This window comes from Trachemys scripta, chromosome 9 (genome assembly GCF_013100865.1).
Source record: "Trachemys scripta elegans isolate TJP31775 chromosome 9, CAS_Tse_1.0, whole genome shotgun sequence".
NCBI classification, from domain to species: domain Eukaryota; kingdom Metazoa; phylum Chordata; order Testudines; family Emydidae; genus Trachemys; species Trachemys scripta.
Genome location: NC_048306.1, coordinates 66877561 through 66905487, shown reverse-complemented (window position 1 = coordinate 66905487; position 27927 = coordinate 66877561). Strand labels below are relative to the sequence as shown.

Below are 27927 nucleotides of genomic sequence, written 5' to 3'. Positions count from 1 at the left end.
GATCTGAAATAGTCACACTATTCCCACTGCATGAACATACAATCCACTGGAAGGGAGAGATCCACTAGGGGAAACCCCTGATACTTCCTCAAACTCAGTCCATGATGTCTCTCACCACTAACTCTGTGGGAAACTGACAAACTAACCACACGGCAAAACTCTGGAAATAAGACAGTGGACAGTGTAGGCTGGAGACTTCAGACTTGTAAAGGAGAGAATTAGCATAAAAAACAGATGGATGCACAGATTCGTTAGAGCAGAATAATGGTCAAGTGTCAGGTGTGGGTGATATTTTTTTAAAAAGTTACATCAGGGAAATGCACAGACTGAGCAGGCAAAGATATGCAGAGCTGGGTTAAAAATCTCGTTCCTGACTGGAGAGAAATTAGATTTCAGAAGAGAGATAGTGTCTGTGTGCCTTTTATCTATTAAGATTGAGTCAAGTCACTACACATTGTGTAAATGGAGTTGGGCAAGGAAGTAGACGCTGTATCTGTGCAGCTGAACTCAGCTTATGTTAAAGGATTGATCAATTATGTCTGAGCAGCCATCACCCACCTACAGAAAGTAGGCTTAAACATCCGTGTGAAATGGTATGAGGATCAGTTTTCTGATGGTGGCAAAAGCTAAATAATTTTTCAATAGTAGAATTAATTGGGAGATTTCTAATTAAATGATTTTTCATCAGAAAATGCTGATTTGTTGAAACCAAAGATTTTGCAGAAACATACTAGTTTCGATGAAACTTTCATTGGGAAAGGTTTCTCAGATACAGGGAGGGAGAAAAACAAAGACCAACCCCAGAATAGTGAATAGCCCAGTGGTTAGAACACTCACTTGAGGTGAGGCCTATTGGCTTTTCTGGGGTAGGTCTCTCTCAATCTCTCCTGTTTGGAGCTGTTCCACTTTCTATTCATTTATTGAATCTGGGACTCCCACATCCCACATAACTGTCCTAATCACTGGGCTAGTCAACCTCTCTTTGGCTCAATGAATAATTATTTACACAAAGTGGAACAGCTCCAACCTCTAATCTGTCAGCCACCCAAGCACTCTCCTCGTGGCTATGCCAGCCCCTACTTTGCCTTGAAGGTTAATAATAGGTGCACCTCAGTCCCCAAGTTCCTTTGAAGCATACTTCTGTAGTATTCTGTTTCTTAGCTACTGAACACTCACACAATTACCAGGTCAGCTGTCGTCAGGGGAACCATGTACACACCAGCTTGAACGATCCAATTCAGGGTCAGCTCCTTGTACAGTACCACAGCACTGACTTATATTTATAAGTTTATTATCAAAGATTAAGATTTAAGACATAGTGAGTAAGGATAATGGAAACAGAAGGGTTACATATAAAGTAAAATCATAGTATGATTCTTAGAGACTAAGCTTTATTTTAAAAGGGGAATCATTTTGTTTAAAGAAGCTTATCTCATCCCAAATGTCCTTTGCAGCATTTTCAACCAAGGCTGGTTGGGATCCCATTTTCATGAATGTACATGCACTATCCATTTACTTCCTTGGTGCAGGATTAAGGGGTATCTCCTTGCCCTCTACTTTTATCACCAGAGTTCACTGTCTGTCCTCAGAGACAGCAGAACCCATCACTCATTTTTTTCTGTTGATTTTATATTCTCCTGTTTACTTTGTATGCAAATGAGTCCCCATTGTGTAACTTTACAAAGCTTACTTTACATTTGACAGAGAGATATACCTCTTACTTCCTATCTGGAAGAAACCTGTTATTCTCTGTGGTTGGTAAGATACTTTAAAGAATATTTTTAGTACATATACACAACTCAAATATCCATACATATATCACACAATGATTATAAGGATCAGTATGACAAGAATTTTTTAGAGACCCCACATGACCCTCTTTGCTGAACTAGAAAGTACATGCCAGACTCAGGAGATACCTGTAACCACTATGCTCCTACTCTGTGTGAGAGGTTCTTGGCACACAGATGGTTTGTGGAAGATGATGTTTGTGGACAGTAAGTAGTTTAGGTTACAAGCCTATACCATGGCCATAGCTAAGACCCCACAGATTAAACAACTGGAAACTAGGGAGCAGTTCAAAATTCAACTCTGGCAAAGATGCACCTTCTCGATCGTGTTTGGGCTGAGATTTTTAAAGCTCCTACAGAATCTGGACATCCAATTCCCATTCAATTTAAAAAGGAATTAGGTGGCCAAATCCCTTAGTCTGCTTTGAAAATATCAGTCTGTGACTGAACGCACCCCTATATTCACACCCTACACTGTATTGTTATAGTCTTTGTATAAAATAGGCCTTATGAGGTATTTTTTGAAAACTAATTAACTCAGTGGTCAATAATATCATGATGAAATGTGTGTAGCAATGTTATATGCAAAGTTATTAATTCTTTTGGAATGATGTTGGTGGCACATGTTCAAAACCACATAACCCCCAGGAGGCAGAACTGGACAAGCTGGCATTAAACAAGGGAGTGTGTGTTTACCTCAATTTACATAAAGTTGCAAACTGAGTCCTTGGACAGTGAGAGGGGGACGACAGGAAACTAGGAAAATCTGCATTTCAGCAAACAGAGGTAAGAAGAAACACCATGCATCCTCTTTCACTACCAAAAACCATGTTGCCCTCTTTTCTGTTTGAATAAACTTTGCTTTGAGGGGTAACCTTCAGGAAAATGCATCTCAAAGATGGACTTGACTAGAAAAGTGAGAGGGAAAACCACGCCAAGTTCTCTCTCCCTATCCATAGCTCTCTCTTCTCCTCAGAAGACATAAGAAACAGCCATTAGACTTTGGGAGCAATCCTAGCCTGAGAGTTTGGTCAGCAAAGTTACTGGAAACATGTGGTTACTTGAACCATGTCTAGATTGTTAAGTTTAGAAATACTTTAATCTTTATTTTCCTTGTAACCATTTCTCACTTTAATGCCTCATTACTTTTACTCACTTGAAATCTCTCTCTCTGTAAATAAATGAACTTGTTTTATTCTTTTATTAAAACTAATCCAGTGTTGTGACTTGTTCGGATAACTTCATTTAAGGTAGCAGACTGTTGTATGTTGACCCCCTTAAAGGGGCAAGGAACCTAACATAACTGGACTGTCCAGGAGAGGGTTGGACAGTGCAAAACACACTGTTTTGGGGGGAAATCTGGGACTGGAAGTGTGGTGAGGGGGGCGTCACTTGCAAGTAGTAACCAAAGCTGATGGAAGCCAGAGTGTGGCTGGTGTTTACTGACAGGCTGCTGGAGTCAGAGCTTCCAGACCAGGGCTATGACTACACACAGACACTCAGGGTGTGACCTGCATGCACATTGGGAACTACAACAGCAAAGCAGTGGGAGGCACCTCAGGTTGCAGGGCAAGTGGTGAATCAGGCCCTCACTGGGGTGGATTGCCTGGAACGTCATGCAGCTGTAATTCTTTTAGTAATTTTCTGAGGATGATAGTAGCAAGACACCTAACGAAACCACATCCATTCACTTAGCTAGCCAAAGAAAAGATAATTCATTTAAATTCACTTTAGATAGACAAGAGACAGAAAAGAAGAAGTCAGTGTTCTTGAAACACCAATTTGATGGACTTATTCCCCCATGTATTAGTATTAGAGGTCATATATTAGTAACAGACATCTCTATAAGTAAACTTAGCAGTTCAGCGGCACTGAGTGAATTAAGGAAGAATCATGCTAAATATCTTGAGTCTAGTATGCCAATTAGAACACAACATGGACTAATTAGCAACTATGGTGCTTTGTGTCTAATATCATTAAACCATATTTGGACATACTTATGCTTATCCCAAAAGAATGCTCACTCCTTAGTGTGCTAATTTTCCAATTAAGCAACAATCTTTGTGTTAGGAATTATGTGCTCATGTGTCTTAAATCAAAAATGAATGGCACACTCCCAAGGTCAATTATTCTATTCTTAAGAAATCAGATAAAGACTATTGTCATTAGAAGTTATTTAAAAACAGAACTGGCCCCAAAATGGAAACAGTTCTGTGAAAACTGTTGGTTTTATTGACTTTTCAGGATTTGAAATGGACCCATCTGGGGATTTGGGTTTTGATTTTTTTTTTTTCATTATTATTTGCTCATCCCCAGTAGAATCTGCTTGAGGTATTTATTATGTCTTTATCTTTCTCACACACATTCTGACTAACACATTTTAAGACAGAGTAGCATAGGGTATGGGAACTTGTTACTCTGGAGGTTTATTCATCATCTGCACTGTTTGTTACTTTCCTTTATTTAGATAAACATTTTAAGAAAAAAGTGTGTGTGATAGTTCTGGCATCCACACCTGTTTGTTTCCTAGGTAAATGGTAGCTTACAGTAACATGATCTTTCATGAGTAGCAGTAGACATGAACAAGTTTTGAGCTTTATCAGCAATTTATCACTTCATTAATACTTTATCGGTACTTCTCTGGTGGCCCCAGCAGTTTCAGCATAGGTTAAGCTTTTTAAAAAAATAGTTTCTACCCCTTATGGTTATGAAATACTCTGAGCATGGGAGGCCCTAAGCAAAATTAGATCAGTCCCTTTAAGAGGTGGAACCTTCTCACATTCATTTCTACAGGGTGCTAACTATGGTAACATTTACTATTTCTTGACAATCATTTCAAAATAAAGCTGGGATCATGGCAGAAGCTTTGGTAGAGCACAGTCTCCTTTCTACCCCCAGTCTAACCCTGGCATGGGATTTCTGTGGGAGTTAATCACATTTTAAAATAGCTGAAGCACTTGAATCACTACTTTATGCAGAAAGTTATTGCAATTAATTTCTGTGAACATTTGACATTCTCTCATGTTTATAGCAGTTTATCCCTCCAACCTCTTATTAAGAATAGCTCATTTAAATAATTTGTGAGTCTCCTGAGATAGTCTAAAAATTGTTTGTACTTAAACTACTGAAGTGATTTGATGTCTTTAATATTCTATGAGGTATGTTTAATAATTTATGCCACAGCCCGCTTGACTCAGGGAGGGAGAGGCATCCAGCTAAGTTACAATCAGTTTTGCACAAATACCATGCACAAGAGTGTAGTGGAAATGGGAATCTTAAGAACATTTTTGGAAAGCATTTGTGTATAATACCCCAGGACATTTACAAACACAGAAGACACATAATTCCATCCAAAAAATATCAACTCAGAAAACAAAATTGCACATTCATAAGATGCAGTGTTACCTGAATATGTAGCTCTGGTTAAGTTACCCACATTCTTAGAATATTTAAATAGGAACCAAATAACCACTTGAGTCCTTCCTAATTCACTGGCAGGTAGGAGTGGGGAAAATGTACATCTATTTCTGGCTGCAATGCAACACCAGGTAGCTACATTGATATGTTGATGTTCCAGTGGAACATCTTACCCTTCAGTATAATGTTACTAAATTCTGCTGCTAGTCAGAAGCCGTGGCAGAAACCTGCAGGGAAAGGATAGTGACAAAACAAATTCCAGCAGAGCCACATTCAAACCATTATTATAGGCTATCAGGACACACTTTTGTGTGCAAATGGTAAAATATGTCAGTAGTCTATAATTATAGATCAAATATTATTTTTGTCCCTATTCATTCAATATTTTCTCCCTAAATTAAAGTATTATAAATGAAATGAAGGCAGCTATTGGTAATGACAATTTGATAGTTTCCCCCCTTCAAAATAAAAAGTCTTTCTTTTTCCATGGGAGCGAGGAGAAAATATCTGCTATCCATAACTGTAACCCCTCTGAAATGTATTATAGATGTAGTTTATTAAGGTGTATCATGATTTGGGAAATCTATATACAACTTATGAATTCCTGTTGAGGATTCTGAACTCTGCATATATAACTTTATCAGTCTATAAACTCCATTTTGAATAATGAGCTTGTCTGCCTTCTCTCTTGTCTTCTAAATTCCATGTTAGACTGAAATTCCAAGAGCTAGTGACACAGGACTAACAATGAGGGTTGCTAAATCTTGATGATCCTTTATTCACGTAGAATCCTCCTTAGACGAAGAGTTGGCTTCCATCCAGAAAAACTAGTCAGCCCAGGTGTGCTGATAACTAAGCAACAAATTGCCTGATGGGGACTGACCACCTGAAAAGGCTGATCAGCAGGTCACCTGACAAAGGGACTGCAGGTTATAAGAGAAGAAAGGGGTCTCCTACTAGCCATTTTAGAAAGAGGGAGAACAGAAGCAGAAAGCTGGCTTACAGGAGTGAGAGGAGAATCCGTGTTCCAAAGGAGAAGCTATATGCAGGAGGAAAGGGTGAGAGGAAAGATGCTGGACTCTTTAATAGACACTGACCTGAGCCCAAAAAATGCTGAAGGGTGGTGAGGAAATTGAGATAAATGCATACAGGTGTTTTGTCTAGATCTATATATTTATTGTGCTAATTGTGATAGGGCCTTTACAAAGTCTGTGTGTTATATGTTTCAACTATCACATATTCCTGGAAAGGTAACTGGTAAACCCAAAACCTTGGAGCACTAGGGAAGGGTATACTTATGCTGCTGGGGAATCCCAGTCTCCGGGCCTAGGCAGCAGAACTGTGGGTCTCAGCTCTGTGAAAGGGTGCTAGATGGAGGATCTGTCCCCTAAGTGTGTGCCTAGAAACCCAACATCACAGGCAGTTCCTGGACTCTGCTCAGTCTCAGGAAGCCTAAAAGTGCATGGGTCCAATGTGGTAGGACCCAAACACAGCAGCCTAATGAGCGTCCACCAGGCAAAGATTTACCAAGGATGTGACAAGATATAATGTAGCTATGGAACTAAAATACTTCTCATCCAGGTGTCAGGGATATGGGTAATTATACATGAGCAGGGGGGGAATAGAGCACAGTGCAAACTCATCTGGAAATCAAACTAACAAACATTTTTACTTGTAAATTGAGTGAGTCTGATTCAGACTCATTGATGCCTTTGTGAATAAGACTCCCTTTTCAGCCTAGAATAGAGCTTTATGTTCCATGTGACTGAGATTCAATCAGCACAAATGACGTCAGGGCAGGTGCAAAGATGTTTCGTGCCCTAGGTGAAACTTCCACCTTGCATGCGAGCTCCCCCCGCCCCTTCCCCAAGCCCTGTGTCAGCTCCCCGCCCTGAGGCGCCCCACACTGCAGCAGCTCCCCCCCGCCCTGAGGTGCCCCCCCACAGCAGCTGCACCCGGGGAGCCATGCGGCAGCTCCCCGCCCCAGCTTACCTCTGCTCCGCCTCTTCCCCGAGCACGCCGTTGCCACTCCACTTCTTGCGCCGCAAGCCTGGGAGGGAGAGAAGCAGAGCAGGGCGGAGTGCTCAAGGGAGGAGGCGGAGCAGAGGTAAGCTGGGGCGGGGAGTTCCCCTGCGTGCCGCCTCCTACCCCAGCTCCCTCCGCCTAAATGCCAATGACTACCGGGGCGGCCAAAGCTCCAGTTGCTGCCAAAGGACACGAAATGCCACCCCCCAAATACTAGCACCCTAAGTGACCGCCTAGGTTGCCTAATAGGTTGCACCAGCCCTGAATGAAGTGCACATACCCATCATTCAGGGTTAACCACATGGTTCAGAAAAAATCAGGGTTGTACAGTAGGCTCTCACACCTTGTGGTCTGGCCAACCCTGTAAAGCTGTGACTCTACTGCCACGTACGTTGTTTTGGGTCTAGATATGCCCAAGATGTTAAAGCATTGTTCTATTTGCAACAATTTAAAAGTTCTTTCAAAGTAAAAATTCAAATGTTTTACCAGAATGTTTAGGACTTAAGAGCTAGTCATTTTAAGACAAATGGAAAAAACCAGTTTCTCCTTTGCTTACCGGCCAATGCTAAAGGTTTGTGTGCCAGTGATAGCCTAGCCTGGGGAGGAGAAACACTGACTATTGAACACTGGATGCGGCTCATAATGCTGTTTATACTGCCTAAGAATTTGAAGTCAATTGCATTAAAGATCCCCATTTGCTACACTTGCTATGAGATGTGTTTATCAAAAGCTGAGTGAATAACTGATTTTTTTTTTTTCAGTTCAGAGCCAGAGTGCCCCCAGCCCCCCAAAATCAGTTCAGTTAAACCAAATATATATTTATTTTTCTCACTAATATGAAAACAAATAGTTGGGGGTTGAATGAAACATTTTGCTCAACCCAAAAAGAAAATTCAGTTTTTCATTTCATTTTGGGTATCTTTCAAAAATGTTTTTTTAATTTAACTAAATTTTTAAACTGACCATTTTAGCAAGTTAAAACTATTTTGACTTAAAAAGAATCATTTTTCAGCCATATCCATTTGAAAAATTCCTTTGGTGCTCAAGAAAAATGTATTTTTCAGCAAATTTATTATTCCCACCTCCCACCCCAAATCATTCATTTCTAATGGTCAACAGTTGTAGCAGAAACGCACTACCCTGAACTTAGCTCTTGGCAGATAAATACCTTTCAGAATTCATCCTGACTTCTATGCATGTTAATTAAAAGGATTTTTGGTAGGAGGTAGAGAATGTTAAACTTACAAAGGGTTTTCTTGTTTTTAACAGTGAGCTGAGGAGGGAAGATACGTATGGAAACATAAAAAGACCTGTCTGAAATCCTGGAAACATGTATGATAGAAATATAGTTTAGGTGACATAGCTGGAGTCTGCCAAGTACTTGGGATGATTAAAATTTAGGATGGCTGGTCTGAAGGTCAACAACATTGAAGGACAACATATTCTTTACACTGAAGCCTTAGAGAGAGACTGCTAGGAATTTGTGCAAAGGATTTTCAGATGCTTAGTTAACATTTGTCACATGACTTTATTCTTTGACTAGCAATAACAGTAACTTAAATTAAGTTTTAATCTATCTTATAGTAAACCATTGCTTTGTGCTTACTACAAGAGGGCTGCTGCCATTTATCAACTTCATCCTATTGTACAGCAGTTTGGAGGCAGAAATCAATTGTATCCTCTCCCGTACAATATGAGACTCCAGTCACTGTGATAACCATAAAAGAGTAATGAGATGACCCCGAGTAGGTCATCTGCAGCTGGGATCAAACCTCAGACCTCTGGATTTAAAAAGGAGATTCTATTGCTAGAGCTAAGAAAACCAGGACTTTCAGATCGAAAGCATAAATTATTATGTAGATTACAAAACAACTTGCTGTTTAACATTGAGATCAAATATCTAATGCCAAGAAAGATGCTGGACAGCTGAAAGTCTTACTATAGGTGGAGCTGGTATCATAACTATAGTTATGTTTACTTAACAGTTCCCATGATAAGACCCCATTATGGTCATAATATAATATATGGAGATAGGTATATCTATCTCATAGAACTGGAAGGGACCTTGAAAGGTCATTGAGTCCAGCCCCCTGCCTTCACTAGCAGGACCAAGTACTGATTTTACCCCAGATCCCTAAATGGCCCCCTCAAGGACTGAACTCATAACCCTGGGTTTAGCAAGCCAATGCTCAAACCACTGAGCTATCCCTCCCCTCCTATTTATACATTTTCCAGACTAACTTAAGTGGGCTGTAGCCCATGAAAGCTTATGCTCTAATAAATTTGTTACTCTAAGGTGCCACAAGTACTCCTGTTCTTTTTGCGGATACAAACTTTGCTACTCTGAAACCTATTCAGGCTGAAGTTTCCCATGCTAGGTGTCTGCCTCAGGCTGAATGTTTTTGGAAAGTTTCTGCTAAAATGGTTCAGCCATTTCAGAGGATGAGACTAGAGAAAGTGTTATGCCCAGGTGAAATTCTTACACAACCATTTCTTTGGACAGGATCTAGAAACTCCATGCACTGGAACAAGAACTCAAAATGTGGTGATGGGGAGGGTGTCAGGGATGTATCTTTTCATTTCCCATGAAAATCTGCCCAAATTTGGCCAAGTTAGAAGCCCTTGAAAGAACTCCATTCATACATGGGCAGTAGAGGCTTGTTAGAGAGTTTAAAAAAAATTAGTTGCCAAGGAGATTCTATCTGCTTAAAAGTGTGGGTTGAGCAAACTTTCCCTGAAATTGATCTTCCTACCTACCACAGGGTGCTGTGGTGCTAGCCACAGCAACTGAGAGCAGGTAGACTAGGGTGACCAGATGTCCTGATTTTATAGGGACAGTCCCAATATTTGGAACTTTTTCTTATATAGACGCCTATTACCCCCCACCCCCATCTCCATCCCGATTTTTCACACTTGCTCTTTGGTCACCCTAAGGCAGACTCTCCTGTACTTTATGCTGCCGGGTGAGGGTGGAGAGGAGGAAGGAGAGAGAGGAAAGACAAGGAGTGTGAGGGTGGCTAGGAGACAGGAAAAGGGAAAAACAGAAGCACAAATACTAACACCTAGAGCACACTCCCTACCAAAACCTGGAATTTCACCCAATGTCCAGAGTTGATACATTCCTCTGCTGTGTCAGCAAATAACCATGAAACCCCCTGGTGGTGTGTGTTAGGGCTGACCAGAAAACAAAAATGCAGTTTTGTGAAAAAACCCTTGAGTTTTTGACACTTTTCTTTTCAAAGAAAAATTAAACTAGACTGATTTGTCTAAACTGAAACTTTTCACATAATCTGTTTCAACAGGAATACTTCTCAGGTCCAAGTTGGAATGTCTGGTCTCACAGACATAGCCTCCAAGAACAGCCAATAGCCCAGTGGCTAGGGCATTCACCTGGGTTCAAGTCCCTGCTCTGTAAGGGTGGGGGTGTCTCTTTCTCTGAAATGCCATCTTGGACCAGAGAAGCCTTCCTGACACACATTTTGTCCAAATGTAAGTGTCTGAAAAAAGTTTGTTTTGACAAATCAATATTTTCTAATGAAAAAAAGCTGAAAAGTTCCCAGCCAGTTTTAGTGTCTGATCTACCCTGCAGTCAGCCTACTACTGTTCCCAATTACTATGTTAGCACATGTGGCAGAGGTCGGTGCTGTGGAGGTAAAGATCCAAACAGAGTTAGTGACCCAGGTTCGGATTCCAGGCAATGGAATTCCTATTTTAGTGTTTTTTAAATATTAGGAAACTAAATAAATAAACCCTAAATTAAAACATTTAGGTTGCAAAGAGAGGCACTCAAGATAGGAAGTGCTAGAACTAAGGTTACCTTAATTTGGTCCTCTCTCTTTCCATAGTAAAGAGTGAAGCAAAATGCAGGTTAAGTTGAATACATGGAACTTTATTATATCCCACAGGGTTTTCCAATCATGGTATTGAGTTAAATCCAGCCTAACTCCTTGCATTCCCTGTTCCACTAGTGTCCCCTCAATAACAGTCCCTTCAGGGAACATGGGCCTTCTGACTCCAGTTCCACTCATGATACATCTTCCCTAGTTTAGACAGTTTAATATCAACATTAAAACAAATAATTGATGCCCAGATCCCACCTCGTCCTTTTGGCCAAAGACTGCTAGCACAGAGCTGAGGGGGAGTCTAGTCTTTACCACAAACGGAGCAGGTTAAAGTCTTTCAGATAGTCTGGTTTCCTGTTGAGGAGACCAAACTAGGAGTGACCTCTCCCAGTCTAGCAAATTCTTGGTGGAATCTCCTCCCTCTTTATGGAGGTGGCCTCCAGATGATTCTCTGTCTCTGTTCTGTGGTGATCTCTGTAGGCTTTTTCTGGGTGTTGTCTGCTGGTTTGTAAGTGTCTTCTGTTCCTTAGATCACTTATCCCTCTTGTACAGTCACCCTGTAAGACCTGGGTACCATTGTACCTCTCAGGATTCCCCTAGTTCACGTCACTCCTCCTGGTGTTTTTTCAATGGCTGGATCCTCACAGGAATTCCTGTCTGCGTGGCCAGTAGATAAGGCTGCGATTTAGTCACGGAGGTCATGGATTCCATGACTTCCAAAGACCTCCGTGACTTCAGCCAGCCCCGGCTGGGAGCTGCAAGGTTCCCCGGTGTTGCTCCAGGCAGGGGGAACTCCTGATGCTCTTTGGCAGGGGGGACCCCTGGAGCTCCTGACTGGTGCAGGGGGAACCCAGTGCTGCTGCTCTCTGGCAGGGGGGACCCCCAGAGCTCCTGGCTGCTGTGTGGGGGCAGAGGGGACCCCTGCAGCTCTGCACCTCTGTGGGGGGCAGGAGGAACCGCCCAGAGGGGAGCCAGCAGCAGAGGGGGAGCTCCCAGCCCACCCGCAGCTGTCCAGGCTTCTCATTTTATCATGGAAATTTTTACTAAAAATAAGGGACAGGTCATGGGATTCCATGAATATTTCATGATTCCCTGTGACCTGTCCATGACTTTTACTAAAAATATCCGTGACAAAAATCTTAGCCTTACTGGTAGGTCATTGGCTAACCTGTTGTACTTTAGCACCTGATTCTTCTGATTGTTCTCTGTCCTCTCAGTGTTATCACCATTCTTCTGGCTGCAACAGGCCTCCTCATTCATAGCAGGGTTTTGGGGCTTTGTCCCAGCATTGGACTGTTTTGGAACTCCTGTAAAGGGGTATTCCTATGTGCCAAAGATGCTTGCAAGGGATATGAAGCAGAAGAAACAGCGTTGTGTAACACTCTTAGCAGCTTTCACAGCTGATTCCACCTTGCCATTACTCTGTGAATATGCTGGGGAAGAGATGTGGTTGTCAAACTCCCATTTTCATGCAAGTTCCTTGAATTCTTCCAAGGCAAATTGGGGTCTGTTGTGGGTGAGTACTGTGCCCAGAATGCCATCTCTCTGTGAGCCTTCAGTTTCCCAAACACAGACTTGCTTCCTGTATCAGGTAGGGCATCAGCCTTCCAAAATTTTGAATAATAGTCCATTGTAATCAAGGTAAATAAATCCATTCTCACTTTTTCCCATGGTCAAATGGGAAGCTCATGTGATAAGTCTCTCTGCTGGTGGCTATCACACAACTGGCAGGTTCACACCCTTCTATAATGAAGTGGAGCTGTGTATTCATTCCTGGCCTGTAAACATACTCTTGAGCCCATATAAGGCTGCTGTCAATGCCCACGGGCAAGGCATGTATTTTTTGCATTATCTCCTTATATAATGAGTCTGGGACAACAGCTCTCTGTCCTCAAAATATGGTTCCATTCTGCACACTCAGCTCATCTTTAGTTTGAAAATATGGTTCTGCACCTACTGGTATGTGGCTTTCGTCTGCTGGCCACACTTCTAGTATCACTGTCTTGACTAATAGTGAGATGTCCCTTTCCATAACTTCTTTCACTTTCATCAGCTTCACTGTTGAAACTGGGAAATAGTGCAGCACCTCAATGGATTCCATGTCCTGATCTCCTTCCCACAACTCATGGATGCTGAATATATATGTCCTGCTCAGGGTGTCAACTACTACCAGCAATCATCCTGGACAATATCGGAGCTTCACCTGGTAGTGCTGGAGGTGTAGCAACATGTGCTGCAATCTCTAGAGCACGCAGAAGGGGCTTTGCCATGATTGTCTCCCGGGGTTTGTGGTCTGATTGCACTGGTACTGGATAATCATAGACGTTCTGATAGAATCGCTCCTCTCCAAATACCATAGTTCCATCATTCAACCCCTGACAGGGCTCTGCCAGCATAAGTGGCCAACTGCTCCTGCAAAAGAGTTATACTGGTCCTTTCTCTAATGCATCACACTGGAGTGTCAGTGGCTCTCCTGGCAGGCAGTATGTCAGGATAGGGGCATCTGTTATCATTTGGGGCTGTTGGGGACCTGCCCAGTCCCAGTCAACATCTGCGAGCTGATGTATGGATAATGCTACAGCAGACAGGTGTGACAGAACTTGGACAGAAATTTTATCATTCCTGTAAAGTGCTGTACCCCTTTTCACATATGCCGGCTCCAGTATATCTGACTGCCTTCATCTTGTTGGGATCTACTTTCAGTTCATCTGCTGTGAGCAGATGTTCAATGTATGTCACCTCATGCTGTTTGAGTTGCATTTTTTCTGGGCTGAAGTTGTTTTTGTCCTTCCATTGCGGCACAAAAGCTTGTAGTTTTGTGCCATAGTCTTGTTCTGATTCTGTATCATTGCTCCCTTCACCTTCAGTGAGGGATATCATATGCAACTATTTTCAGCACAGGCAGTACTTCAGTGCTTGGGCGAGTCTTTCCTGAAACACTTTTGCTGCTGGGCAGCCATCTGTAATGAGCAAATGTTGTTGCAAAGGTTGTCAGTATGCTGGATTCTTTATCCACTTGTATATGGCAAAACCCATTCCTCACATCACAGACCCAAAGACTCTGGCTTTGGAAAGTTCTGTCAAAATGCCATCAATTGTGCACAGTGGATAACTGTATCTTTTCAAAATCCATTCAATGGCTGTGTCTACGCAGATGTGTAACTTACCTGATGGCTTCTTAACCACCATGCTACTTACCCAGTGTAGTGGGGCGGCTGCCCCACTCCTGAGAGTATGGGCTGCGGCAGGCCAGTGGGCCTGCGCAGACAGGGAACCAATTGGAGAAGGGCTTACTGGGAGCCAATCAGGGTCCAGGTTGGAGACAGCCCTATAAGAAGGCTGCTCAGGGAGAGGAGAGTCACTCTGTCCCAGGCCTTCGACGGGGAAGGTCTGTCTCCAGGCTGGGAGACTAGCACTGGGAACAGCGCAGTGCTGGGCAGGCCCGGGGGAGCGGAAGGTAACTCCAGCCCGGAGTCTGTCAGGCTGCAGGCCCTGAAGAGAAGGGCCTAACTGGCGCTAGGGGCCGAAGGGGAAGCGACCCAGGGACGTGGACAGACGGGGGGAGAGAAGGAGGGCAGGACGGCTGCCACTAGAGGGTCCCTGGGTTGGGACCCAGAGTAGTGGGTGGGCTTGGGTCCCCTCCTTTCCCCCTTGCCGTGCACCCGGCTGAAGGAGCGGCCATCTGGAGCTGCACCAACCTCCTGCCAAGAGGGGTGACTTTGAGAGTGCAGTTGGCCACATTGGCCAGGATGCAGAGAGGCAGCTGACTGATCTCTTCTCTCCTCCTTCCCCCCTGGAAGGGGGCGAGGATGGACTAAGGGGCACTGCCAGAGGGCAGTGGCTCAAAGAGGATGCCGCGAGCTTGGGAGCAATGCGGGTCTGGACACGCCAACCGAGGGCGAGACAACAGACGGGACACCACCAGGAGGGGGCACTCCACTGGACACCTAGGTTGTACTCTCCTCTACAGATACAATACCCCAGCTCTGCAGACTTTCACATACTGGATTATATAGTGTTGCTTGAATTTTCTTCTGTAATAAGCATACAGTTTCCACTCTGGGGTCTACATAGTCACAGCTTTCCTTCAAGGCAACCATCAGCTTTGAAAACATCCCCATATGCATTTAAAATTGTCTCCATTGTCCACAGGACTCCCCTTTTTGCACTGCAGCTATAAAATTCAGACACTGCACCCTGATCAGATCCATGGCTTGTATGGCTATATTCCCCAAGAAGGGTCCATGGTGCTCATCATCCACCACCACAAACTTAAGTAGGTACTGTCTTATTTTTCAGGTCATTTACTATGAGGTCACATTTTCCTAGCAGCTACATTGTGCTCCCCTTGTACATTATTAGACTACGACTGCCCTTTGTGTGTGTGCACGAGTCCAGTTTACCCAAGGATACAAATTGCAGGAGGCCCCACTATCCAGGTGATATCACACAGGGTGTTTTTTCCCTATTAACGTGGAACATCTGTGTATGCAACGTTGCTTTCCTGTCCCAACAGCCTGAACCTGATTCACGATGCTGTCATTGCTGTCAAATGTACAAACTCTGCTCTTGCACACATTGCTAAAATGGTTCAGCTTACCACATTCCTTGCAATGTGGTCCTGGAGTGGGGCGCTTGTTTGCCAGCTCATGCACAGTAAATGCATCTCACACCAGGTATGGAACTCAGGCCACCTGCTTTCCTTTGCTGTTGTCTCACTGCATGTACGTCTGGGGGATGGGGAGAGGTTGTGCCTCGGAGGGCTTTCATCTTCTTGCAGCCTCTGCTGCAGACATGTATAAAGAATCTGTGAGATCGCCTTCCTGGTGCAGTGCTTCCACAGGTGATGATCCCAAGTGCTACAGACTATCCTGTCTGGAGTTAGTCTGTCACGTCCCCAAATTTGTATGTAGCAGTCACTGTGCATAAGGGTCCATTCCTTCCCCTTTTGATTGGTAACTAGTGAAAAAACCTGTGTCCTTCCCTAGCTTTGTTCTGCTTTGGAGAGCAATACGTCCTCAGGGCTTCTAGGACTGAGGCAGTGATGAGTTTGAGTGGTGCAGACCTCTCTGTCTTGTTCCCCAATAGGACAAAATAACAGTTTTACTTTCCTGCTGTTATCTTGCAGCACGGCCAGATCTTACAGCTCTAACTCTCCCTACTACTGGGGTCCATTGCTGAGCTAGGTTTGTGTCCGCAAAATCCAGGGATCAAGAGGGCTTCAGACCAAGTTCCATAGCTCATGCTGCCAGCTGCTGCACTTCAGGGAATGAACAGTGTGAGCATATTTCATTCACAGAGTAAAGCTGAATACAGGTTAAGCTGAACAAGTGGAACTTTATTAAACCCTGTGCTCTGCTCTGTCCATGTGGCTGAGTTGCTTCTAGCCTAACTCCCCCATCCCCCACATTTTCTACTTTTCAATATGTAATATTTTCTCCTCTTAATCAGTTCTGAGATTTTCCTTCATTTCTGGTTCCACCAGGAAAAAAAAACACAAAACTCAGACCTTCAATGACACATTCGTCCCTGAGCATAGTTCTTTTAGATAGAAAATTACCAACTGATCCAACATAAAAGCTAAATTTGGAGAAGTCTCTAGTAATACCAACTATCTCATCTACCAGGTCATGTGTCAGGCAAAGGACACAGCCTGTGCAACTAAGAACATTCCCCACAGTCACCTTTTCCCTGAAACTCCAGTGTGAAAACAAAGCTATTCAACGGATTCTTTTTTATCGCTGATTAACTCAAATCAAAAGATTGCTATTAAAGAAGCTCTCTCTCTCTCTGTGTGTGTGTGTGTGTGTGTGTGTGTGTGTGTGTGTGTGTGTGTGTGTATAAAAAACAAGGATCTGCCTTTCAGGTGGTGCTTAAGAATGTGCAAAGCCTTCTTTGCAATGCTATTTCCTACAGTCTATAACAAGGTTGTTCAAATTTTGTGACCCCCAAACACCACATTGGATACCTCCCACGAGGCTGAGGGATGCACCTTCCACGCTTATCAAAAATATACCTCCCACGAGGCTGAGGGATGCACCTTTATCAAAAATAGTATATTTTTGATAAGCGTGGAAGGTGCATCCCTCAGCCTCGTGGGAGGTATCCAATGTGGTGTTTGGGGGTCACAAAATTTGAACAACCTTGTTATAGACTGTAGGAAATTGTGCAAAGCCTTCTTTGCAATGCTTTCTTAAGCACCACCTGAAAGGCAGATCCTTGTTTTGGAAGGAACAAGAAAGGAGTTGAATGATTTATTTGCTCCCTACTTGCCTTGTTGTTTCCTTATTGCACAAAAGAACTATTCCTCCATATTTTCATTAGAGGAGGAAAAACAGGTTTGTCCCACAGGCTGAGAGGTACCAAAGGAGCCTACATTTGAAATGTTTTAGCAAGTCTGGTTTTCCTCATTCCTCACACTACTTCTGTTAGAGCCAAAACATCTGAGGAATGGAAAAAATCCTGTTTTAAGAAAGAATTAGATGGTGAAAACTTAAGATATAGGGGGAGAGATTACAGAATTAGACTAAAATCCCCATCATCCTGATTTCAAGATATGGCCAACAGAAGAAATTTGTGAACTCAGTTGTGCTCCAGACATCTAAAATGAAAAGATCACCAGCAGCATATTTGGACAGGAAAACTACTTGCCTTAGACCAGTGGTTCTCAATCTATTCTCTAGCAAGATCCCCCTCCTCCAGCTCTCTTCCCTCCCCCCCCCCTCCCCCAAACACACTTTAATGCCTCTCATCTCACCACCCCTTTGTTTTTATTTTGGCAGGGATGGAGAGGAAAGTTGACTGGTCTATTGTGGAGAGCTGTAAGGCTGCAAGTTACTTCAGGAGAGCCTGAGGAGGAATACATACACTCGCCTTTTCTAATAAGTCCAAGTGTTTGCTATTTCTCAGTTTGTTGGCTTTTTGTGGATGACACAATGAATCTGTGTAAGAGGATCATCCTCATTCACTGGTAGAAAAACCAGCATGGAAGGTGAAGGTTTTGGGGTGGTTGTTGTGTGGTGGGTTTGTTTTGTTTTTTAAATACAAAAAGTTCTCTCAATGTTTTGGCTTCAGAAGTCAACTCTAAGCTTGAAATTTCACTATGAAAGTTTGTCATTTGCTACCAACTGTGATGTATATTTAGCCTGTGGCTCAATTAATATTGTTCATTTGCCTATAACACAAGGTTTTTTATTTTCATGACAATTTGATGAGTGGAACAAGGCAGCAAGATTTCAGAGAAACCGACAAGGCAAAATTTGATAGTCACATTTCCACTTTCAGGTAGTTAACTAATTTATTTCCTCCAGTGTAGTGCAACAAATTTTGTAAGTTCATTGATATGGGCAAGGGGAAATTGGTTTCCTTTACACCTGAATTTAAAATCCTAAACCAAAATATTTTTCTATGCTTGGACTAAGGTAAAGCTTTAACATGGTTTAAGAAGATGGTCGTGGTCCCAGGTAGATTCTCCTGGGCAAAGCCATGTTATTACCAGGTTAGTGAACTGTGCTCTAATTTTAGCTGTTACAGTAGCATTGATGTGCATTAACTTAATATACAGTAAGAGTGATCCATTGTTGATGATGGTTGTAGACAGCAACATAGGTGCTGGAACTAAGAGTTGCAGCACCCGCTGGCTTGAAGTGATTTCCATCATATACAGGATTTACAGTTTGGTTCAATGGCTCTCAGCACCCCCACTATAAAAATTGTTCCAGCACCACTGGAAGCAAGTCCTTCCTTCACTCTTAGCAACATCATTAGTTGCTAGTGCAGACCAGCCCAAACTGATTCAAAAAGTTATAGGAAGTGTCACTGAGGCCAGGAGAGCAGTAGTTAGCAACCACTGTCAGCACTGCATCATCTTCCTACTATCTAGAGACCCTAATGATCTATCAACACTGAAGAGAAGCTATTAGAACCACTAATTCAGGCACCTGCAAAGGTGACTAGACCCTTCAAATCCAGGAGTGCTCATAACTACACAGTTCTGCCAGTAGCACTGAGTGCACCTTCAAGGCTTAACAATACATCAGTTCACTACACATCAGCATGCTGCCAGGTTCAAGGAAAACTGGCATTGCAGGTGCACTATTGTAACTGAACCTCCCAGTTCCTTCCCCCAATGCTTAGAGCATTGTATCTTCTCCATACAGCAGCTCCTTTCCCCTTTTAAACAGGCTAATCCTAACCAAGGAACTCTGTCATCACTGAACAGTGCTTATTGGAAACAGACCACGGAATGCAATACAAATGTTTAATGCATATTTTAATACAGTATAATTGGACTGGTGAAAGCCATGGTATTGTCTTCTCCTGTAAAATGAAAGATGACACTGATTAGACTCCTCTTACATACTACATAAGAGGGCAGGGAAGGAGAGAATGTAGTTTGATATTGCAACATTAAAAACTTATCTTAATATGAATCAGAATTGGTAGACATCAGGTAACTGCAGTAATTTACACATCCCAGACACCTTTCAGAAAAACAGAAGGAACATAACTGACCTCCAGTAAGACAAACAACAAAACTGTCACTAAACAATGACCTACACACGGTTGCTCCAGATAAACTAAACCGTTTTAAAACCAGTGCAAATCCCTATTGGTAACTTTAATTTAATTTAGGTTTAAACCTGGATTTGAATTTAGCTAGTGCAGGTAGATTTAATTATGCAAGCTACACAGAACCATTTTAAACAGGTGTTTCCCACAAAGGGTTTTGCACCAGTTTAAGCTAAATTGTTCTTCGCAGATTTTAATTAAGCCTGGTGCAACTCGTGCATGTGTAAACAAGGCTTAAGCAAAGCTACCCACCCAACCTTAAGAAATCCTAGACCTCAGTCTTACCAGCAGGGGTGAGACTCTAGCACTCAGCAATCCTTCCTGAGATGAGTAGTAAGTGTCTTGTAGGGACCATTACCACATCTGGCAAGGAGAAAAGAGTAACGTGTTGGGTTCAGATGACTTTCCCAAGAAGGTCCTTTTTCCTCTAGACCCATCCTGTATAATCCATTTCTGTGAATCTCTAGAGTATGGGGGGAGAATGACATATGAGAAACCATTAACTCAGCTACAAGGCAGAAAACATAAGCATAAAAGATTAAGACATTCAGTAAAATTACATAAAAATAAAGCAACTTACCTCCTCCACTAGCAATGCCTGCTGTAATCGTTGCCAGGATTCCAGGACTACAGATTTGGTGTTAGGATGATAAGACAATGGCCTCCAAGGACAGGAAAGAAGATGAACAATGGCCCTGGCACTGGTGGATTGTGCTGAGTCCACCCTTCAGTAAAGTTTTAGATTACCATACACTTGCCATTGATACCAGTGTTTGGTAGTCTGACTTTGTGGCTGGTCCACAGAGGATAGCCACCTGTGGCTGGTCCCAACTAACAAATTTAGTCTTAAGTCCTAGAAGTCTATGCTTTGGAACTAGAGGTCCTGTATTCAGTGCCCACTGACAACTCCTCCAGGGAATTGTTACACACATACTCCCCTTGAAGAACCTTTGATGAAATTCAAGACTTCAATCCTCATGTTTAAAGTCCTCCATAGGACTGGCCCTTATTCTGCATGATTAAAACTTCCCATCACAGCTGCTTTCCACAGAAACAATGGAACCATCAACCTTGATGAGAGCAAAAATTGGGTACATACCAAAGGGACGAGTTTCCTAAGCAGACACAGTGGGTTGACAATAGCTAAGAAAGGAAAGGATGAATAGACAGCTTGGGCCCCTGATTTTCAGCAGTGCTAATCTGCAGGTGCTCAGCAGCCCCTCAGGGGGGGGGGAAAAAAATCAGGCACCAAGTCTCTCCAGCAGCACGCTCAAATCTGAGGCTGTTTTTAAAAAAATGAGGACTAAATTACAGCAGTTGCATCTCCTTGCCCTATCCAGTTAGGGGAGTTTTTCTTTGCTCTTGTTTTGCTGATGGAGCTAGAAAAAGTGCCACATTTGAGGCCTGAAAGCCCATCATGGAAATAAGACCTTATATAGCAAAGCATCTGTTTGAATTTCAAAAGGGTAAGAAAATATATTGGGGGAGGACAGAGGCTAAAAATCTATTGTTTTTAAAAAAAAAAAAAAAAAAAAAGGCATTTCAGATTCCAAAACATGATCTAGCCACCTTTACATTAAGCAATATTTTAGTCTGCAAGTAGTCATTGATCACTGCATTTGTGTGGCTGCAATACATCTAGAATTAACAGATGTGCAATTTCTCCTAGCCCATTCCAGCTATGGACAGATTTCATCTATACTAAGGTCAACTTACACGACCCCTACTAAGAGTATATCTTTATCAGAGGTCAGCACTATGTTCACTTACCCCAAAAAAAAAAAAAAAAGAGAGAGAGAGACAGGCTGCTACCAATACGGAAACATTATGCCAGTCAGGAGTCCTTTAGACAATTAATGTATCTACAGAGTAAATATAGATATCCTTCCATAGTTCAATCAGATGCCCTTGAGCATCTGTTGAAATGTTAAGACATCAAACATTCATTCAAACCATTTATTGGAGACATTTATATTTCTCGCATATCCCTAAATTATTGTAAAAGAAATGTAGGAAGAATTTTATCTGAGCTTATCTACAGAAGAAAGAATCATCCAAAAATTGGACACCACTGGTAAGCAAAGGGAACCTTATTTTAAAATGCAGTTAGTTTGTCTAGAGCCTCCATTTGATTTGGAATCTGAACACTTACTTGCCAAAATAACATGGGGCAAGTTTTTCAGAGGACTGTGTAATGTTTTTGTATTCAACTGCCAGAGACTGCAGAAAATCTCATGACTAAACTCCCTAAAAGCAAAAAAAAAAAAAATTCAGAAATGAATCCTCAGTTAGTCTGTTACACTAAAACCACAAAAGTTTGGGAAATCAGGAACTATTAAAGGTTGGTTGGCCCCGGTGTAATCAAGACTAGGGGCAAGTCTACACTACAGTGCTACATCGGTGCAGCTGCACCAAGATAGCACGTCTGGTGAAGATGTACTATGCCAATGAGAGAGAGCGTTCTCCTGTCGGCATAATTACTCCACCTTGGCAAGAAGCGGAAGCTATGTCATTGGGAGAGTGTCTCCCACTCACATAGTGCCAGTGTGAACAGTGCAAAACTTGTGTAGCTTGGGGGAGGGGCTTTTACACATCCCTGAGCAACATAAGTTAGATTGACTTAAGCAGTAGTGTAGACCTGACCCTTGGAAATGTTTAAGCATCTCTATTACTAAAGCTCCTCATCTCTTCCAATCCCTTCCAAAGCGCAACTCCATCTTTAGGTATTTATCTTCATAACGCTTCTGTAAGACTGGGAAGTACTATTAGCCCCATTTTACAGATGGTGAGCTGATGTACCAAAAAAAATAAAATAAAGTGAGACTTGCCCAAAGTCTCTCTGACTGTAGCAAAGCAGGGAATTGAACCCTGGTCTTCTAAATTTCATGATAGCATCCTAACCACCATGTTATCCTTCCTCTACCTTTGTTTGCAGAATCTGAAACAATAAGTCAGAGGTGTGAACTGATCCATTCATCTCAGTGTGTATTAACTCAGAAAAACAATTATTTTAAATGTCAACATAGTTATAAAACTTTCTCTGACATTTAAAGTAACTATTGCTCTGTATTAACTATTTCTGGAAGGGAGGATCCTATTATAAAGATCTGCATAATTTACTGTCACTGCAGACCATTTTGGTACTACAAGCGAGCAGACTTGGAAGAGTACCATGAGTGAGTCTTCCTGACCCTCCAATCAAGAAAGAGCCAAGCAGAGACCAATGGGGTAGCTGAGGCCCTCCAAAGGGGAGCTGAGTGCAAGAAGCCTCTAGGAAGAAAAGCCATGCAGGGAGAAACAGCAGACCCCATATATTTAGACCCTAGTGAAAGGAAGCTAAGCCCAAAGAACTAAGAGCATGAGTGAGCATACTTGGAACACTTGCACAATTTCATGTGGGTGAATTTATTTTGTGAGCTGAGCCTGAAAGATTACAATTCCAAGTACACACCCTGCCCTTCCTGAATGATCTATAACAAATCCAGTTTGATGCAATGGGAGACAAGCAAGTCATGCAAAAAGAACAAGTACTCCTGTTCTTTTTGCGGATACAGACTAACACGGCTGCTACTCTGAAGCAAGTCATGGAAACTGTACATGCACACTGCACCATGCCCTTCCTGCACTTTTTTGTGTGTGATAATACAAATGCATAAGACTAAATATGTACATTGTAAATTTCAATACTTCACTGCTTTTTTTGCTTGGCCAAGATCAGAGAAAGCAAGGAAAGCACAACCTGTATGCAGCCACACTCGCAATGGACAGAGCTGACTAATGTAGACTAATTACACTTCGGGGTTAGCAGCACTGGTGTAGCTAGAGACCTCTAGAGAGTTATATCAGTCTTGCTCAGTGACCTTAGGAAGTTCTTGCTGGCAGCAATCTAGAAGGAGTCTAGAAGCAACAGGGGTATCAACATCTCTCGATTATAATAATAGTTGGAGGGAGAGAACAGCTTTCTTAAAAATTAAGGTAACTCAGACAACATCTCCCCTCAGAATGCTTCTTTTAAATTTAGAATTGGAATAAGAACTTACAAATAATTTCTTGAATTAGTCTCCCTAGTTAGTGCTGTGCACCTCATTGACTCAGGCTCTATTTTTAATTAAGAAGTTGTCACTCTGATTTTCACTTTAAAAATTCTCCTCTATAATTTGTCATCTATCCCTGCTCCAGCTCTTTAGTTCCCTTTTCTGGCTATCGCTATTAGGGATTGTGTATACACACATTTGCACTAGTTTAATTCAACCAATTTAGTTGAAGCAAACCTCAGTGCTGAGACACCTTTTAAACCAATTTTAAAATCAATATCAATTTAGATTGAATGAATTTACAAGAGCAAGCAAAACTGATATAAACCAGGTTTAGACTGATGTGTCTACACAAAGTTGCACTGATTTAGCTAAGTGTTTAAAAATCACAACTTTAGTTAAACTGGTGCAACTTTGTGTTTAGACCAAGCCTTTATTTACTTTCTATTCTGTTCTCCCCATCCCCCAGCTGCTTAACAGTTATCGTATATCTATATATCAATGACTGGCTTTTTGATCTGTTAGACAACCTCTTAGTTATGGGGTCAGATCCTCTGCCATGTAAATTTGCATCACTCCATTGACTTCAATGAAGTTATGCCAGTTCACACCAGCTGAGGATCTAGACCATGTTACCTTTCTAACTTCTACACAGAAACCAGCTATATTTATCTCCTTTCCCAACACCACTTTTTCTCTAGAACATCCCCAGTACTTTTCCTTGTTAACCAGCTTTCCCTCTTCTGACATTCTCTTATAAACTGACAACCTTAGCCATGCTCCCACAGATCATATTTTCTTCATATCTTTAAAAAAATAGATAAAATGAAAACCAAACAAATTTTATAAACAGCAGTATCCTTAGGTGATTTGAAGCTTCAGATTCATCAATAACCCTGTGCTCTAAGCACAGACACTATTACCACCTTAATTTCAGGAAACATTCATACAGTAAGTGGCACTTCAGGGGAACTTTTTACATTTTAGTACATCCTTCACCTTTTCCACATTTGAGGCTTATTCGGGAGGGTATCCCACCATCAGCAAGTGCCACAACCTTTCTGTTTGTTCAGACATGGAATGCTGGCTGGCTATCTGTTTTGCAGTTTGTACACAGACAGCACTGGTCCCATTTTCTAGTTTCAGCTGTACAAAAGTCACTGCTGTCTTTGATCAGTTTGTATTCCTATAACATTAGCCCTGTCCATGGCAACAACTAACAGCATAAACACAAGAAAGCAAATCTAAACTCTAAGTAGGAATCAACTAAGAATCTGATCATACAACTTCAGATGTGAAATTCATTTACTCATGCTTGTTTTTGAAAGTCACTAGCATAAACAGACCTAGCAAATGCTAAGAATAAAGTTTATTTTGATTTAGAAAGTAGTTTGCAACAATTATACAAGGTTTAATATGTACTTTTTGTCTGGGTAGCTAGTGACTATAAGAGTCAAGAAATGATACTGTATACCTCATACGTACAAAACTAAGTCACTGAGAGAAATATTAAAAAGCAAATTTCAGTTGTTATACAAAAGGCCAGATCCTGCAAGCTTAGGCTAGTCATAACTCCCATTGACTTTGCTTAAGTAAAGGCTGAAGGTTCTTCCTAACAGTGTCTGTATTGATAAATTAAAAATCTTCCCCTGTGACTCTCCTTGATTTACTCAAGCTTGAATAATTGTGATTTTTTTTCTCACATTGTTTCCCATCCACTTACAAATTCACCACCTGTTTCTCCAGGTAAGTTTATAGGAAGGGTACAAAAAGGTCTCTCTCTCTCTTTTTTTTTTTTTTTTTTATGTAACAATTGCAATCTTAGGCCGTGATCCAATAACTGGATTCATACAGAGAGCCTTTATGCCCCCATAGAGCCCAACCGAGTTGAAGGGGGCTGCCAAAATGAATGTGACTGCAAGATTTAAAGAGGTTATACCCTTTGGTATCTGTGTGTGTAAAGTAGAACTGATCAGATAATGGAAACAACCAGAACCTCTTTCACTTTCATTTGAAATTTCATTTTCTAACTGTCTGACTCACTCTTGCTTTTAGTGACCCCTACAGTCCCTCAGTGCCCCTTTCCAAAGTTCCCAGGCTTCCAGTAAAGCTTTACACTTTTAAATCATGATGAATTTCTGCATCCACCTACAAGAGAGTAAAGTACCCTCTAAAAGCACAAGGTTAGTAAGGAATTCCCCTAGGGGTACAGCCCCCGCCCTCTCACTCTCTTTGGACTGCGGGGGGTGAGAAGGGTGGGGGGAGGCGAAGCAGAGAACGAGTTCAGTGAAACACTCCCCTCCCCCTAGATTGCAAGAGATATGAGGTGGGGGAACATGGAAACCCATAAATATCCCAAAGCCACTGATGCACCAGGAAAAGAGGGGGGGGGGGGCAATGGGAACGCTCCCCAGACCACTCCCCCCATTTACCCCACAGGGGAAGTGGGGGTAGAGGTGAGATGAGAAGACGCCGCCACCCCTCGCTGCTGAGCCTGCCGGGCTAGGGCGGGGGCTTCCCTGACCCTAGTGCCTGGCTGGGGAGTTACCTGCGGCTGGGGGCTGCTCTTCACACCGTTGGCCTCTGGCAGCCGCTGCCTGGCGGGGCTGCTCCCGGGGCAGGTGTCCCGGGCCTGGAGATGGTCCCCACCGCCCACGGTCCCCGCCAGCCCATCGCCGGCTCCTTCCTCCGCGGCGGGGAAGAGCCCGCAGCAGCGCTGGAAGCGGGCGACTGGCTGGGAGCTGCGGAGTCTGCGGAGCACTTGGGCCATGCTCCAGGGAAGCGAGCGCCTGAGCTGTCTGCGCGCCCCGGCCGACCCGGCACAGGCAGCGCCCCAGGCCGGCGGCCGCGGGTCACGGAACAGGTGCAGCCGCCCCCCCCCGGCCCGAGCTCCGCCCCGCGCAGGTGGCCTCCCCCGCCTGGCTGCATGGCCGCGTGCCAGCGCCGTCCGGCTCCCCGCACGGGTCAGCGCCCGCGCCGTACCCGGCACCATGGGGTGTGCGCCCCTGCGAGCCCGTCTCACCCCCCCGCCACCAGCACTGGGGTGTGTGCGCCCCTGCGAGCCCGTCTCACCCCCCTCCCACCAGCACTGGGGTGTGTGTGCCCCTCCGAGCCCCCGTCCCCAGCACTGGGGTGTGCGCACCCCTGCGAGCCCGTCTCACCCCCCCGCCACCAGGACTGGGGTGTGTGCGCCCCTCCGAGCCCCTGTCCCCAGCACTGAGGTGTGCGCACCCCTGCGAGCCCGTCTCACCCCCCCCCCACCAGCACTGGGGTGTGTGTGCCCCTCCGAGCCCCCGTCCCCAGCACTGGGGTGTGCGCGCCCCTGCGAGTCCGTCTCACCCCCCACCAGGACTGGGGTGTGTGTGCCCCTCTGAGCCCCTATCCCAGACACTGGGGTATGTGCGCCCCGCTGAGCCCATCTTGCCCCCCCCTCACCCCCAGGACTGGGGTGTGTGCACCCCTCTGATACCATCTCACACACCCCTCCGGCACTGGGGTGTGTGCGGCCCTTTGAGCCCCTGTCCCTGGCACTGTGGCGTATGCACTGCTCCGAGCCTCCCCTCAGCGCACAGGTATGTGCGCGCTCCGACCTCCCACCTTCCCCACACACACACCTGCATGCGCCCTTCTGAACACCAGTGGCCGGCCCTGTCAGCCCCAGCCATTCTGCGCCCTCTGAACCCCAGTGCCTCTCCCTGCCCACAGGTACCTGCAACCCCTCTCACTTCTGTTAGTGCTGATCTTCACTCCTCACTCTCCTACCTACGCAAGTGAGGCAACCTTCCCCCCAGCCTCCGCACACACACCCCAATCACCACTTTCAGGTCAGGGCAAGACAATCTTCACACAATTTCCCCTTTAGACCACCAGTCTCTCAGTCTTTCCTGGGTTTTGTTAGAACTGCTCTCCAGCTAGCAGCTAGTCTCCTGTATGTGCTGTGAGATCCTCCAGAGGGCAAAGGAAAAGTGGAGATGCAGCTTAATTAGCAGTGTTGCAGAGGTGTCAGTGAAGCCTTGGAATCTCTCCACCTTCCTAGGAGATCTCATGTTGGCGTTGAAGAGGAAGGGAGATAGGCTGCATCTCACCATAGGTGTGAGCCTGTGAAGACAAAGAGAAGTAGTTTCCATAGCTACGCTCTGAATCCTGGTAGAGAGGACTTGGGGAGTGGTTATAGGCAATTGTGCCAAAATTGAAGTCTTGTGTCCTGGTTAATTCATCGTTAAGCCTAGATGATTAGGTAGCATCAAT

The 27927-nt window shown here is 43.7% G+C and overlaps 1 protein-coding gene across 1 annotated transcript in view; it reads right to left on the bottom strand.

Moving 5' to 3' along the window:
• Positions 1-26537, bottom strand: part of SGPP2 (sphingosine-1-phosphate phosphatase 2) — a 70252-nt gene extending 43715 nt beyond the window's left edge. Inside the window, exon 1 of the mRNA XM_034782542.1 lies at positions 26228-26537. Within this exon, the coding sequence (XP_034638433.1) occupies positions 26228-26449 (222 nt within the window). The 5' untranslated portion in view covers positions 26450-26537. The remainder of the gene's footprint in view (positions 1-26227) is intronic.
• Positions 26538-27927: the final 1390 nt, after the last annotated feature.